Below are 14,283 nucleotides of genomic sequence, written 5' to 3'. Positions count from 1 at the left end.
ACTAACATGGAAGACTGATTTGGGCATGTACAGTAATTTACTGTTGGGCTGAGATTAAAGTATTGTTTCCCTTTAACGGGTACACTTTCCCCTTGGTCTTTCTGGTATGGCTTTGAGTTTTGATTGAAAGAACTGAACTCCTAACTAAAACCTTACTAAGTGTTAAATTTTTTACTTTGTACATGAGAAAATGTACATTGGATTATTAAATTGTTACTTTAGAAATGTCCTTAGTAATGAAAAACTAATACTGTACACATTGTTTTAATGTTGATTTTAAAATATGTAATGACTACTAATTATAACCTGCATGTTCAAGTGTGTGTCTTACCCCTTTTTACACATAACCCCTCCTCCCTTGGCTTACCTTCTGTGTGGCTGCCTACCAACACGGTCACTGAATTTCAAGCTAGTGGAGGTTCCACTCTTCTGAACCTTGATTTCTTTGGGCCCGTGGATGACAATAGCTCTAGCAGCAGCACCACAATCCCAGGTCAGCAGAGTGTTAAAACCACAATTCTGGTTTAATTACTAAAAGCATGACCACATCACTTGACTTTCCTATAAACAAGGAAACGAGCAAGTAGTTGTATTCTCTATATCTAATACTTTTCCTTTATCTATTGTTATTTTCTAGTATCTGACTATAACAAATAACTTCTGTGAAATGTGTTTTAAGGAAAGCTTTCTCAGTGTACCAGTCAGAGCTGAGAGGAGTTTCTAGGAGTAAAGTAGCCCTAATGTCCTTAGACAGTTAAAGGCAGGGTTTTGTTTGGGGGCAAGGGGTTCCTGTAAATGGAAAATATGTATTTTATATGCTTATTTTTGAAAGCATATTATATAAAGCCATTTGAAAAAAATACAGGTTTAGAGATACAAGAATATTTTAGTATACAAAGATGACTTTACATTGTAGTGCCTGTGGTAACAGAACCTCTAAAATTCTAGCATTCAGTTAGTTGTTTATTAATGCTAAGTGTATAATTAGGTTCCAAAATGTTAAGAGTCTAGCACTTAGTTCTATATAGATCCCACATAGAACTTCTGTAGTTTTTATGTAGCTTTTAAATAGAAAGTATTGTTAGTTTTCCATGGAGAAAAAAGAAATGTTACAGAAGTTAATAAATCATTGCTATGAGATATTAAAAGCTAGAAATTAAAACTTATTGGCGTGCCTGTTAATGTTCAGCCCTGCGAAATTCAGTTTATTGACCAAAGGACTAATGTACTTTGTCGTTTTTTTAACTGAATAAAAGATTAAAATATAATGGCATTTTTATGTTTACATTTTATTTGATATGATTTTAATGAATCCCTGTCATCCCTCCTTGTGATCTGGTAATCATGCCCATTGATCACCAGACAGCTGTTGGGGTGCTGTATAGATACTGATCCCCAGAATGCGTAGCAAGGATCCGTTTAGCCCCACTAGCAGCCAGTTACACAGCCAGCCTTGTTCCTGAGAATTTGCTGGTTTTGTCTATTCCGTTTGATATCCTACCACTCACTTCCAGCAGTTCAGGAGCCATGGTGGGAAATGGGGGAGACCAAGAGAGTCAGATAAGGGTGAGCCTGGAACCCAGAACATCCTTCTTTAAAATCTGGTCATGGAAATCTGTTCCTACTCTAAGGAAGTTCCAAGGCCTTTAGGTAGAATGACTGGCTTTCTCAAATCTAATCCCCTGAATAATTTTCATTACTTCGAGGATTTTGCAAGCATATGAAAAAAAACAATCTTATGTCTGGTTTTGACTTCAAAATGATATTTTACTGTTTATTCAAATTACCTTTAAATACATTTGAGCTATGGAATGACCAGGATGAGCCTAATTAGCTGCTTTTAATTCCAAAATGGGGGGAAAAGACAACAAAAGTTTATGTATCAGTTTCCTTATTACCTTATTCCCAAGAATGAATTACCAAACTCCATTTTTAATTTGCTCTCAGATTTGTTTTGTCATGAACTGTATTATAATTTACATGAGTTCACTGCTTTTGGACACCTAAAACCTGGTTTAAATTTAATTCTTGATTACATTTCAAATTCAGTTAAGAACATAAAGAAATACAGAAATTACATGATTAACTAGGCTCAGTATACACAGCTTCAAGAAGAGCAAGTGGTTTCAGAAACTTAGAGCTGTAATGGAAGTGAAATTAGCATGCTCAAATGCAGTCCTCATTACTTTGAAACCTTTAAGTATTTTTGTTCCATATTTTCATTAATATGCTCTAGCTGCTGTATAAACTTGATTACTATAAATTTGCTTTGGCTTCTTTTTATTGCTATTGGGTTTTGTTAAAACTTACCATCAACCTACAGGTATCAACACCTTTCTCAGTATTCCATTTTACCACTTGCTTGCACTTTTTCCGACTTGTTTCTGGGAAAGTCATTTTGTCTTAGCTTGCAGTTATTTATTTATTTTGTGTGTGAGACTTAGGAGGTTGGCATAGAACTTGGTTGGCTAGCTTTAGTTATGTAACTAAACTATACCTCATTAAGGTTCTGTAAAAAACAAAAACAAGCAGACTCTTCCATTAAAAAAAAAATTACTCTCCAATTATTAGTGTAGACTAAGTAGTTATCCCTTTTTGAAAAATATAGTCATGGCACTTTCCTGGGTTTTTTGTCTTGGTTTGGTTTGACTTGGTTTTTGTGTGATGGTGGTGGTTTTGTTTTGGGCAAGGGGGAATTGGGTTTTTTGTTGTCTTTTTTCTCTTTTTTTTTTTAACTCCCACTTTATTCTTTGACAGCCAAGTGGCCAGTATTTTACAAACCCGACCAAATTTTTACTACCACTTTTCTGTTGGCAGTCAGAATACAGTTGTTTATTCTGCACTATGTATTAGACATCAGCTTCAATATTGTGGTTACTTGGAATCTAACCTTTTTCGCAGTACTTTGGGTTCATTTGGTCCCCTACAGGTATCTACAATTTTTTTAGGGTTTTTTTTTTTTTTTAATTTTATTTATTTATTTGACAGAGAGAGAGATCACAAATAGGCAGAGAGACAGACAGAGAGAGAGATGAGGAGAAGCAGGCTCCCTGCTGAGCAGAGAGCCCAATGCGGGACTCGATCCCAGGCCCCTGGGATCATGACCTGAGATTAAGGCACAGGCTTAACCCACTGAGCCACCCAGGCGCTCCAATTTTTTTAGGTTTTAATTGAAACTTACATCCTTACAGAGATACAAAGAAAGGGCCTCATTATTTTTTGAAACCGTACCTTAATGAAATATTAAGAACTTGGGAGAGTCAACAAACATTTTCTATAGCCTTCCTCCCCTTGTTGGACATGATAACTGTGGAAGCTGCTTTTGCTTGTTTGATTTCTGTAAACATCTGAGATCTGCATTTACATCTGCCACTCATCTGCAAAGCTGGTTAATAGAAGGCAGTTCGTGATTTTTTTTCTTAACCTTAAAATATCTTAAAAGGAGGAAAATTAATAACACTAGTATTTACATTTATAATTTTCTCTGCCGATTTTCAGAACTTTTTTAGAAATAATAAGTAAAAATTAATTAAACTAATAAGACATTCTCCTCTTATAATCTGCATTTCTGCTATAATCTGAAACTACTAAACTTTTTACCTCAGGTAATTTGCTGGTACCATAGAGAGTAAGGGAATTTTTTTTTTTAATTTTTTTTTTTTAAAGATTTTATTTATTTATTTGACAGACAGAGATCACAAGTAGGCAGAGAGGCAGGCAGAGAGAGAGAGAGAGAAAGAGGGAAGCAGGCTTCCTGCGGAGGAGAGAGCCCGATGCGGGGCTCGATCCCAGGACCCTGAGATCATGACCTGAGCCGAAGGCAGCAGCTTAACCCACTGAGCCACCCAGGTGCCCCAAGGGATTTTTTTTTTTTTTTTTAATCTGAGTCTCTATTATCCAAAGTTGAGCTTGAGTTGAAAATATTTATTGTCCTTTTGACTGTTTTTGTAGTCAGTTATTTAATATAAATCTATATTCTTTGGAAATGTAAAAATGTATATTTTAGTGAAGTCAGATCTAAGAGACTCAGCTTCATTTTGAATTCCTTAAAACCAGGTCAAATATGAAACCAAAGAAATAAACCCTTGAGACAGTTTTCATTTTGTCTAAAAGTAGTGCTTTTATTAGTTTTTCTCCCTACTTCTGACCTGAAGAAAGAACAATGTGGTACGTAATTTATCTTTAGTAATAATTTTGACACTTTGAGTAATAGTTTATGTCCTCCGGTGGTCAGAATATATTTAACCAAGTCATTTACTGTATTTGAGACTTCAGACTAGCTCCTAAATCTTTCAGTATGGAAAAAAGTATAATGGAGGTAAAATTGTTAAAGAGGTGTAGAAGGGGAGAAAATTCCAAAAATGAAGTTAATTGGTCCATTTAAACCTTGAGGTACCTGTAACAAATCATGTGTGCTTTCTATAAAACACTGATAACTTTCATATCACTAATAATCCCAAATTCAGTTTTCTACAGCAGGTAGAAATTGTAGAAGTATTTGCATATCTACTACATAAATGTTAGATGAATTAAGGCTGTATTTAATACCTAAGTGAGATTTTTAAAGTATTTTTCTACTTTTTAAATATTCTGAAAGTTGGAATCTATAATTTAAAAAATAAATGCAACATTAGTCTAAAGACATGTCATGCTCCTAAAAGACTCAGATGTTTACAGAATGAGTGCCTTTTGCATCTTGGATCGTGGCTGATGAGTAACGCAGTGCAGCTTGCCCTCACTGACTGTCGTTTTATACTATAAGGTGTGGATCCAGAGTTGTATGAGTTAACAACTTCTAAGCTGGAAATCTCCACCTCAAGCCTCAAAGTGACTGATGCATTTGCAAGACTCATGTCCACAGTAGAGAAGACAAGCACATCTACCAGGTAAACAGCTAGTGTTCATTATACCCTAAATTTTGAATTTAGGAAAGCAAGTAAGTTGACGGTATTTCAATATAGTGTATTAAAATGCACTTTCTATTTATCAGATGATCCCTAATTCTAAAAAACAGTTATCAAATTATGTTTAATTATGGACTTTATTAGAGCAGAGCTATTTCGTAAGAAGCTGGAAAGGGCTGCAGATGTGGTTTTTTTCTTTTTACCCTCCCCACCCTCGGCCAAAGTTTGTTGAGAAGAATTCTGATGAAGTATTGAGATCATAAGCTATTTTAGAAACTGTCCCTCTTTCCCTTCCTAACCACTGAGATGATGATCACTTTCACACTCCCGATCACTTAGGCTAAACTTTCTACCCCTGAGCTAAGCTGGAGTAGGTGAGGCAATGGCCACTCTTATTTTCTGCATTTTTGCTGATGTGCAGCACCTCTGGGATGTGAAGCCTTGCTTAGCCAAGCTTTCTGGGAGGCCCCTCAGGGACATGGCCTTTAGAAAAGCAGTATTGGAACCAAACGGAAGGAATGTCACTTGGGCCCTGTGCTCAGGATTCAGGAAGCCTTTAGTTTTACGTAATTTAGCACCGAACAGTAAGCCATTGCTTAGACATGTTAGCTATAAGAATAGGCCAGTTCCTCAGAAGAAGTAGTCATTGGGAACCGGAGACCACTACTGTTGGAGCAAATACTGGCTGATAGGAGCACCAGCTTCACTGTTCCAAATGCATTGTTCATCAGCATTTTCAAGTGGACATATTTACCTGCTAGTGGCCCACTTTGGCAGAAGTATTATAGCCCTTACTCCTCAACAAATAAACTCTATGTCAGATTCAGATTTATCTTTTGAAGCAGTTCTTCTGTAGAAAAACAACCATTTAAAAAAAACAAAAAAACTTTTTTCCTTATAAATAATAAATGCTTACCAGGCTTCAAACTGTAGTTTGAATTATCCCATTGCCTTTCAAACTGTGTTGTGTGCTTAAATATCCATTCATTCAACATATATGTATTATTAATAATATTTATAATTATAAAAGAGGCATTTTATGTATTTTACAATTGTGGATACTCTTAACTTCTCCCTAGAATAATTTACAGAATGCACACACCACAGATTCTCTTATTCTCATTGTTCCCATGTCTTTGGGGTAAAGCCTCCTCTTAAGTGAACCTATTTGTAAATGAATCCTCTGTGGATTCTCTTTGCTCACTTTATAATTTTTTCTCTCAAATTTTTTCTCAAATTGAAGTTCTCAAAGTTCTCGTCCATTTGTTCTATATATGTTAGCCAAAAGCTACTGCACATTTGACTTAAAAAAAAAAATGCTGATGCTTTTATTGTTTGGGCTTTTTTCCCCTGTCATTTTTAGGGCAGCCTTCTCTAAGGACAGTACTACTGTTTCATTACCCTTGTCCTTCTGCAGTGTCACTGAATGAACTATGGTAGAGTTTCCAGAGTCCCATGATGAGAATTCAGTCTTTGTGCCATTAGGAGGAGCTCTATACCGCATGGTTAGCTGCTTGCTCTCCCGACTGTAACTCATCCTTCAAACATCCCATGTACACCAGGGAACTTGAACAACTCCTATCACTTTAAGAAATTATTTTCATTGTTTCCCTTATTCCATACTACTACAGAATGAACTAGAACCATTGTGTGTATCCTAAGGTGAGTGTTATAACTGCACCAAATTGCTCTCTAGTATCTGTCCAGCTTCGTGTTTAAAACATAACAAATTGGGGGGGGGGCAGAAATGAGTTGCCAACTCATTTCAATTATTTGAAAATGGTAAGAAATGCAAATTTTCACAAGCCTTTACAATTACTGTAAAATGTACCCATGAATGATTCTCAGTTGCACAGGTAAGAGAAAAGCAGATGGCAGGCATCGTTTCAGAAAATGTCAGTGTCTTTGTTTGTTTTTACATCGTTCTGTTTTTGGTTTTGAATGGAATAAACTACAGAAAGTAAAGCTCAGCAAAATCTTCTTGACAACTGACAACACACAGAAGATAGAGTGATGTAGGGTACTGCAAGGTTAAGAAACCAAGGTGTAAGTAGAGGAAGTTGACGGGTAAAGCATACTCTTTTCCAAGTGCCTTTGCTGCATATGTAGGAAGACATGCATGAGCTCATCTCTTTCCGTACACAGCCTGTTAAAAGTAACTTCTCACTTTTTAAAGAAATTCACGTTCTTAGTTTTAAAATAGTTCCTTCTTCTTGCTTTACCTTTTCTAGTATAGAGAAAAATAACTTCCTTAATCAGTGGGTGACCACCTAGTTAGTAGTGGTAGATCTCGAACTCAAGTTTATACAAGCCTAAGGACTAGTTGCCAAGAGATACATATGTTTTTTGTCTTTTTTTTTTAACCTTTTAATTTTGACCTTTGACCTTTTAATTGGCTAACATACATAGTCCACATAATGTAAAATCCACCCTTCTCAAGTGTACAGTTGGGTGATTTTTAGTACATTGATAGCATTGCACAACCATTACCATTAATTTCCAGAACATCACCCTAAGTGGAAACTCCATACTCATTAATTAGCAGTTACTCCCTTTTCTGTCAGTTTTCCCAGGCATCCTGACATCTACTAATCTGCCTTCTGTCTCTAGGAATTTGTCTGTTCTGGCTATTTCCTGTAAATGGAATCATATATGTGACCTTTTGTCCCTGGCTTCTTTCTCTTAGTGTGTTTTCAAGTTTGGCCATGTTATTGTGTGTATCAGTTTTATTTATTCCTTTTTACAACTGTATAATATTCCTTTGTGTGATTATACCACATTTTACTTATCCATTAATCAGTTGACGGATACTTGGGTTGTATTCACTTTTTGACCATTATGACTAATGCTGCTATGAGCATTCATGTACAGGTTCTTGTGTGGACAAATGCTTTCCATTTTCTTGGGAGTGAAACTACCAGGTCATATGGTAACAGTGTTGAACTTTTTGAACAACTGCTGAACTGTTTTTCAAAGTAGTGCCACCATTTTACATTATTTACATTACACCATTTTACATTCATACATACTCATTATATATTCTTACATATGTCAAGGATTCTTGTTTCTCCACATTCTCACTGAGGCTTGTTTTTGTCTTTTTGGTTACAGCCATCCCAGAAACCATTGCCTACTTCATGGTTAGGAAGATTTGCACCTAGGTTTTTTTCTCCATAGTTCTATAGATTCAACTTTTACATTTAGGTCTTTGATCCATTGATTTAATATTTGAATATGTTCTGAGATAGGGGTCCAGCTTCATTCTTTTACATGTCTATATCCCACACTATTTGAAAAGACTTTTTTCCCCATCAGTGGTCGTGGCACCCTTACTGAAAATCAACTTTCCATTAATATATAGGTTTGTTTCTGGACTGTCAGTTGTATTCCACTGACAAAAAGGATAAATCTTGGCTAATGAGAATATAAATCAGCATTAGATCACTGCTTTTGGATTTGAGAAAAGTTCATGATACAACTTTTTATTTTCAAATCCTCCTCTAGAACACATCAGTGCACAGTGACTATAGATAAATATACAGACTATCGGCTCTGTAAACTATTATTTCAATTTACTATTGCCTCTAAGTAGTGCCTCTGAAACAAGACCATTAAGTAGAAAGTCTAGAGTTCTCTTTACCAACCATTTCTTGGCTAAAAGTTTCTACCTTGCTCTCCTTCCCCATACTCCAACTGCATTTCACAAATGAGAAAGTTCCTTTAGGTGCAGTTTTTATTTTTTACTGTTTTTGTTTTGTTTTTTTAAGATTTATTAGAGTACAAGTCGGTGGGGAGGGACAAACAGACTCTCCGCTGAGCAGGGAGCCTGACACAGGGCTCCATCCCAGGATCCCAGGATCATGACCTGAGCCAAAGACAGATGCTTAACTTAGCCACACAGGTGCCCCTATTTGTTACTGTTTTTTTGTTTCTTTTTAATTCAATAACCAACATACAGTACATTAGTATTTGATATAATGTTCGATGATTCATTAGTTGCATATCATATCCAGTGCTTATCACATCACATTCCCTCCTTAGTGCCCATCACCCAGTTAACCCATCCCCCTACCCGCCGCCCCTTCTACAGCCCTTAGTGTGTTTCCTGGAGTCAGGAGTCTCTCTCCTTGTTACTGTTTTTAATTAACTTTCTGTCATTACAGAAGCAGTAAGATATATATATATATAGAAAGTTAGAAAATACAAAAATTAAAACTTAGTTTCACATTCTTACCTCTCAGATCAGTATAACTCCTTTCAGATCATTTTCCATGCAAATACATACGTATGTGTGTTGTTTTAACCAAAATGAGATTTTATAGTTCATACGAAATTCAACCTCTGCAGCCTGTGATCTCCATCTATCACCTTCAGTGCATTTTTAGTCCATCTAATACCAAAGCTATATTCAGATGTCCCCTCAACTCAATATTGGTTGAGTTGTGGGGACTCAGCAGTTCTCAGCAGAGAACTGTTAGACCTGGCTGTTATGGCTCTTCAACCTCCTTTAACCTAGCTTATCCACCCCTAACCCTTGTGTTTGTTTTCAGTTTTATAGCAGTAGCATATTGAAAAGATCAGCCCAGATGTCCTGCAGAATGTCCCAAACCTCAGGATTTATCTGTCGGCTTCCTCAAGTAGTAGTTAATGTTTCTCATTTCCCCTTACTTCCTGTAAGCTAGAAATTATATCCACAAGTTTAATGAGCTTGGGTGAAACATTGTGGCTGGACGACAGCACAGGTGTTGTACTGTGTCAGAAGTTGCATAATAACCTGGTTGACTCCATTGTTAGTGATGCTAAGATGGATCACTGGTGAGAGGCTGGCCTTTTTCATTATGCAGACACTTCCAGTCCTTCACTTTACTCTCTGGGTTTTCTTCATCAAACATCCACCTAGTAATTTTGCCACCATTTAAATGCAATGAAATGCAATGAAAATTGTAGATTTTAAGTAGAAAATACTGGATTGCTATTCCATTCTTCTGAGAAACCGCAGACCTGAATATTGGTTGTTCTGATGGTTTTGGTGTGCTTAAAGCCCACCCCTTTTTGAAGAACTCTGGTCCTAAAATTCTGAGGTCTGATTTTTCCGTCATTCTAATAAATCATTTCATGTCAGCCTGAATTGGAAAGTGATTAACAGCAAAGTCTAGGTATGAAGTAAAGACCCGTATCTATCTTTCCCTTCTCGCCTCATCTCATGATGTCCCGTTCCCCATCCCAACAACAAAGAAAATAATTAGGTGGAAGAAATAACTTGGACCACACCTAATATAGTACCAGCTATTTTACCATAGAAGAGAATTGAGCTTTTTAGAATGAACAGTTTTAAATGAACTTTAGTCTAAAATTAGTATCTGTATGACCGCAACTATTCTTTGAATATTTTTAACATTCTGGAAAAAAATCAAGGTTGGCTTACAGTCATATGTTCAATTTGAGCCACATTTGAGGCTCTCTTGACATTTCTGCAGCTCACCATCTGGAAAGCCCTGGATGAAAAGGAGTTCTTCCTATCTGTGGTAGGCACTAACATGCTCACCTTTAATACCAGGGGCAGTGAGTGAAATGTACTTTGTCTCCAGAACCTCTAGGATTTCAAGATTTCCCCTCTCCCCGCGCACTTCCTGCCCATGTCCATTCTCAGCATCTGCAACCAGCTCCCGCGCTGCTCCTGTTGGACCTGCTGTCTGTGTCCCAGCAGGGTCAAGCCTGGGTGTTTCTGAGCCAAGGGCTTTCTCCTGGAATTCCCCTTAGGAGATTGAGAGAGCCTGAGGTTAAAATGACTTACAGGGTCTTGTTTATGTTTACATATAAGCATAATATATGTAATATATAATTATGTATGTATATTATATATATATAAACATATATGTTTATATACTTTATGTTGAAGTAATTTCACAGGGGCCAGAGGGAAATCTGGTTGGGTGAAGTTTTATTAGGGCTCCAGCATTCTATTTCTGCTTAGAACATTTTAAAAGTGGGCCCGGGTAGATGCTTTGAGCCTTCAGCAAATCTTTGAGCTGTCCATAGGTACATGGGAATGTCTGTATGTCTGTGCCCAGCTATAACAAGCACACATAACATGGGCATGCAGCTCTGTAAGGGATTCGGCCTCTGGCACTGGAAGCACATGCACATGTGCATGCACACACACGTTACAAGGTTCAGGACCTGGCAGAGAAGCCCCACAGATCGCTGTCTACCTTGAGAAAGGATTTTCTCCCATTTGTCCTACAGCAAAGCCACATTAACACGTTTTTTTCATTTGTCAATAGGAAACCAAAAAGAGAAGAGCACCTGAGTGAAGAAGCCATCAAGGTGATCGCGAGCCTTCCGGACTTAACATTCATGCATGCCAAGGTGTTGATGTTCCCAGCCACGTTAACACCTTCCACAAGGTCCCAAGAGAAAGCAGACTGATAACTGATGTGAATTGGACAATTTCAATTGCTTTTCCTTCCCTCCCGCCCATCCCTCCCTCCCATCAAAAGCATACCTGCTCTAATTAAAAAAAAAAAAAAAGTTCAGCTGATTTGTTGGTAAGCCGCACTAGAAAGGTATACATAGTAATGTATATTTATTTACATACTGAAGTCCTAAATTTATATTAGAAAAAAATGTAAATAATTGGGGGTGAACATTTTTGAAGATTTATTCTTTTTGTGTTGCTGGGGTGTATACATTTATGTCTTTGTGAAATACACTGGTGGTGTCCTTCTTACAAAACTTTTGAAATAAAAAAAAGAAAATTAAAAATTCAAATCTCCACTGTCTGAAATCCCCTTCAGTCTTTCCAGATTGCATTGAATGTTCTATTAATTTTTCATATCATATGTTGAATTACTTTTGCAATCATAAATAAGCTCCAAAGTCCCCGTTTTTTTGTTTGTTTGTTTTTTTCAGTTTCATGTGTGATGGGTTTGTTTCAGATCCGGCTTTTGTTAACATTTTTGCGCTCTTTTTTTAATCTTTCCAATCTGGCATATTGCTGCTTGACCTTTTGCAAGGTACTTTATCGATTGCTGTTTTGTCACAGGGTGTGGATCATTGTCAGAACTTGATTGGAGGGGTTTAAAGAGGTTGTGTCTGTTTTCAATCAGTTTGGTTTGGAGAAGGACCAAATTACATGTCTTACAATGAAATTTACTTGTTAATGATTTTTTGTTCTATCGTACCACTATTTTTTGAGGATTTTGCACAGTGTAAAATGACATAATCATAGATTGCTATGGTTTAGGCTGTATATACAGTAAAAACTATGGGTTTTAAATGTTTGGGGAAATTCCTATGGAAAAAAGAAAGACATGTAGAAGAACCTCTGACAGGGTTAATATGCATGCCTAAGGTCTTTTGAGATTTCAGTGTGTAAATTTCCTTTTAGCTTACACAAAAATAAAATAATTTAAAAGAAATTCAGCCTGGCCTTTTTGTACTTTGGTATCTGAGGGAAAACATGATGAGTTTGGATGCGAAGGTTTATTCTATCTTAATGTATTTCAATCCAGAGGAAATCATTTGGTAAGTCTGGCTTCTACTTTTTTGAAAGTGGACGGGTTTAGGCTGAGGCCCCATAGGAAATGGATCAGTACTAAGGCAGAGCCGTTTTTATGTAGAACATGAAATCATAAAAGAAATTCCCATGATTCGCTATACTATATCTTCATCAGAACTGGCAAGGTTAAATAAGCATTTCTAGGGAATTTTTTTCTTTTCCAGTAAACACATGCATGATATTAAGGTGAGCAGGAAATTTCTCCAAGGTAATTTTTAAATATTGCTAGTAGCTGTTGCATCAGCAGAGTCACATGACATTTCATTAGGAATAGGCAGTCCGCCTGACGGGTAGTCCACCTTCTGCCAGGGGAACCTGTGCTGCTCCCTCACTGACAGATTCCTGCACTGCAGGTTATCACACGGGCTGTGGGAACCTCTGGTGAGTGTACTGGGAGTCTGGCCTAGAGTAACGGTGCCTGTCTGGTCCATTCCCGCCACTTACCTAACGTTTCTGTTGTCATCGTCATTGTCATTTCAGAGAAGAGTCTCTTTCAGAATAGTCCCAAGTCCTCTTGTCCAGTGACCCTTCTGAATGGAAGGATAAAAGTATTCCTTAGCGGAATTTTACACATTTCAGTAAGTGAAGCTGAAAGTGCTGCTTCTCAGTACAACTGCACTATGATGGTGGCCTTTACCAACGTAAGTCCAGAGCCCATTTATTAGTTGCGTTACTGTGAGAAAGTTAATCAACTTCTCAGAGCCTTAATTTGAAAATGGGAATGAACCTGCCTTTCTGTAGGGTTGATGTATTAAATAATAAATGTAAAACACTTGTCACGTGAGGAAAGCATCAATAAATGGTAGTCAGAATGTAGAGTCAGCAAAACCTGTGATGGCCTCCGGAGCCCCAGTAGATTCAAGAAGCAATCCCGGGAGAAAGGATCCCATAAAGTAACAAGTGATTGCAGTATTACTTAGACGAAGTCAAGTGGGTCTTCCTCATGAACGTGACCCTGCTTTAGTGATACACAGAATGGATATTTCATCTTAGAGCGACATTCAGATAAGCGAGATTGCCCTTTTGTTTGTCCTATTGGCCTTTGATGTTTTAATCACAACAGGCACATCAGTACTGGATCATCACAGGTTAAAGTCAGGACTCACCTTGAGGACCGGAAGTGTTCGCCCCAAACCAGGACTCCGGCTGCACCAAAAAGCAGTAGCAGTGGCTGCTGAGGGAGGAGCCTCTCGGCTAAACCAAGCCCATTGGCAGCACACAGCTGCTGGCCACTGGTCCTTTCTCAAAGTCAACCAGGTGGACACTGCAGAGTCAGGGAGAAGGCTTTGAAGAGGCAGAGACCCTAAAAGCCAATCACACACAGTGGAAACTGCTTTAGCAATCAGTTTTGTGTCCTTGACACCTTAAAGATAGCTCAACTCACAGCCAAATCCAAGTAGCCATACCTAAGTCTCCATTTATTCCAAGCCAGACTGGGAAGTAAAGGAGAAATGTCCCTAAATTGAGTCATGTGTCACTACTATTTTTATGAGTCATTCTTTTATATAGAAACTTGTTCCTCCCTCTACGTGATAATCATGTTCTTTATTTAGAACTTGCCACTTTTTGTTCCCTCATGTTTCTTGAATCAGTTAGGATTAGGTTTGGCTGTGAGTAACAAAAACCCAAAATACTGCATTCCATGTAATAAGACTCATACTTCTGTCACATCTGAACTTCTGAGATTGGAATGTGCCCTACAATCAGAGAGGCATCCCATTTCACTGGCAGTGGTTTTCCTGTTAGTGATGTACAAAATAATGCTGTCTTAGAGCTGATGGCCAGAGTTGCTGAACTGTGGTAATGGTGGCTTAAACC

General features: G+C 37.5%; 1 protein-coding gene across 3 annotated transcripts in view; it reads left to right on the top strand.

Annotated features, from left to right (window-relative positions):
* Window positions 1–12,325, top strand: part of AFTPH (aftiphilin) — a 65,955-nt gene extending 53,630 nt beyond the window's left edge. For 2 of the 3 annotated variants that reach the window (XM_059405969.1, XM_059405968.1), the window contains exons 8-10: window positions 410–493; window positions 4,763–4,886; window positions 11,189–12,325. In XM_059405969.1, coding sequence (XP_059261952.1) covers window positions 410–493; window positions 4,763–4,886; window positions 11,189–11,333 — 353 coding nt within the window. In that variant the 3' untranslated portion in view covers window positions 11,334–12,325. The remainder of the gene's footprint in view (window positions 1–409; window positions 494–4,762; window positions 4,887–11,188) is intronic. The other variant, XM_059405970.1, reaches the window with a different exon arrangement.
* Window positions 12,326–14,283: the final 1,958 nt, after the last annotated feature.

This window comes from Mustela nigripes, chromosome 7 (genome assembly GCF_022355385.1).
Source record: "Mustela nigripes isolate SB6536 chromosome 7, MUSNIG.SB6536, whole genome shotgun sequence".
Taxonomy (NCBI): Eukaryota; Metazoa; Chordata; class Mammalia; order Carnivora; family Mustelidae; genus Mustela; species Mustela nigripes.
This window is presented reverse-complemented; position numbering and strand designations above follow the sequence as displayed.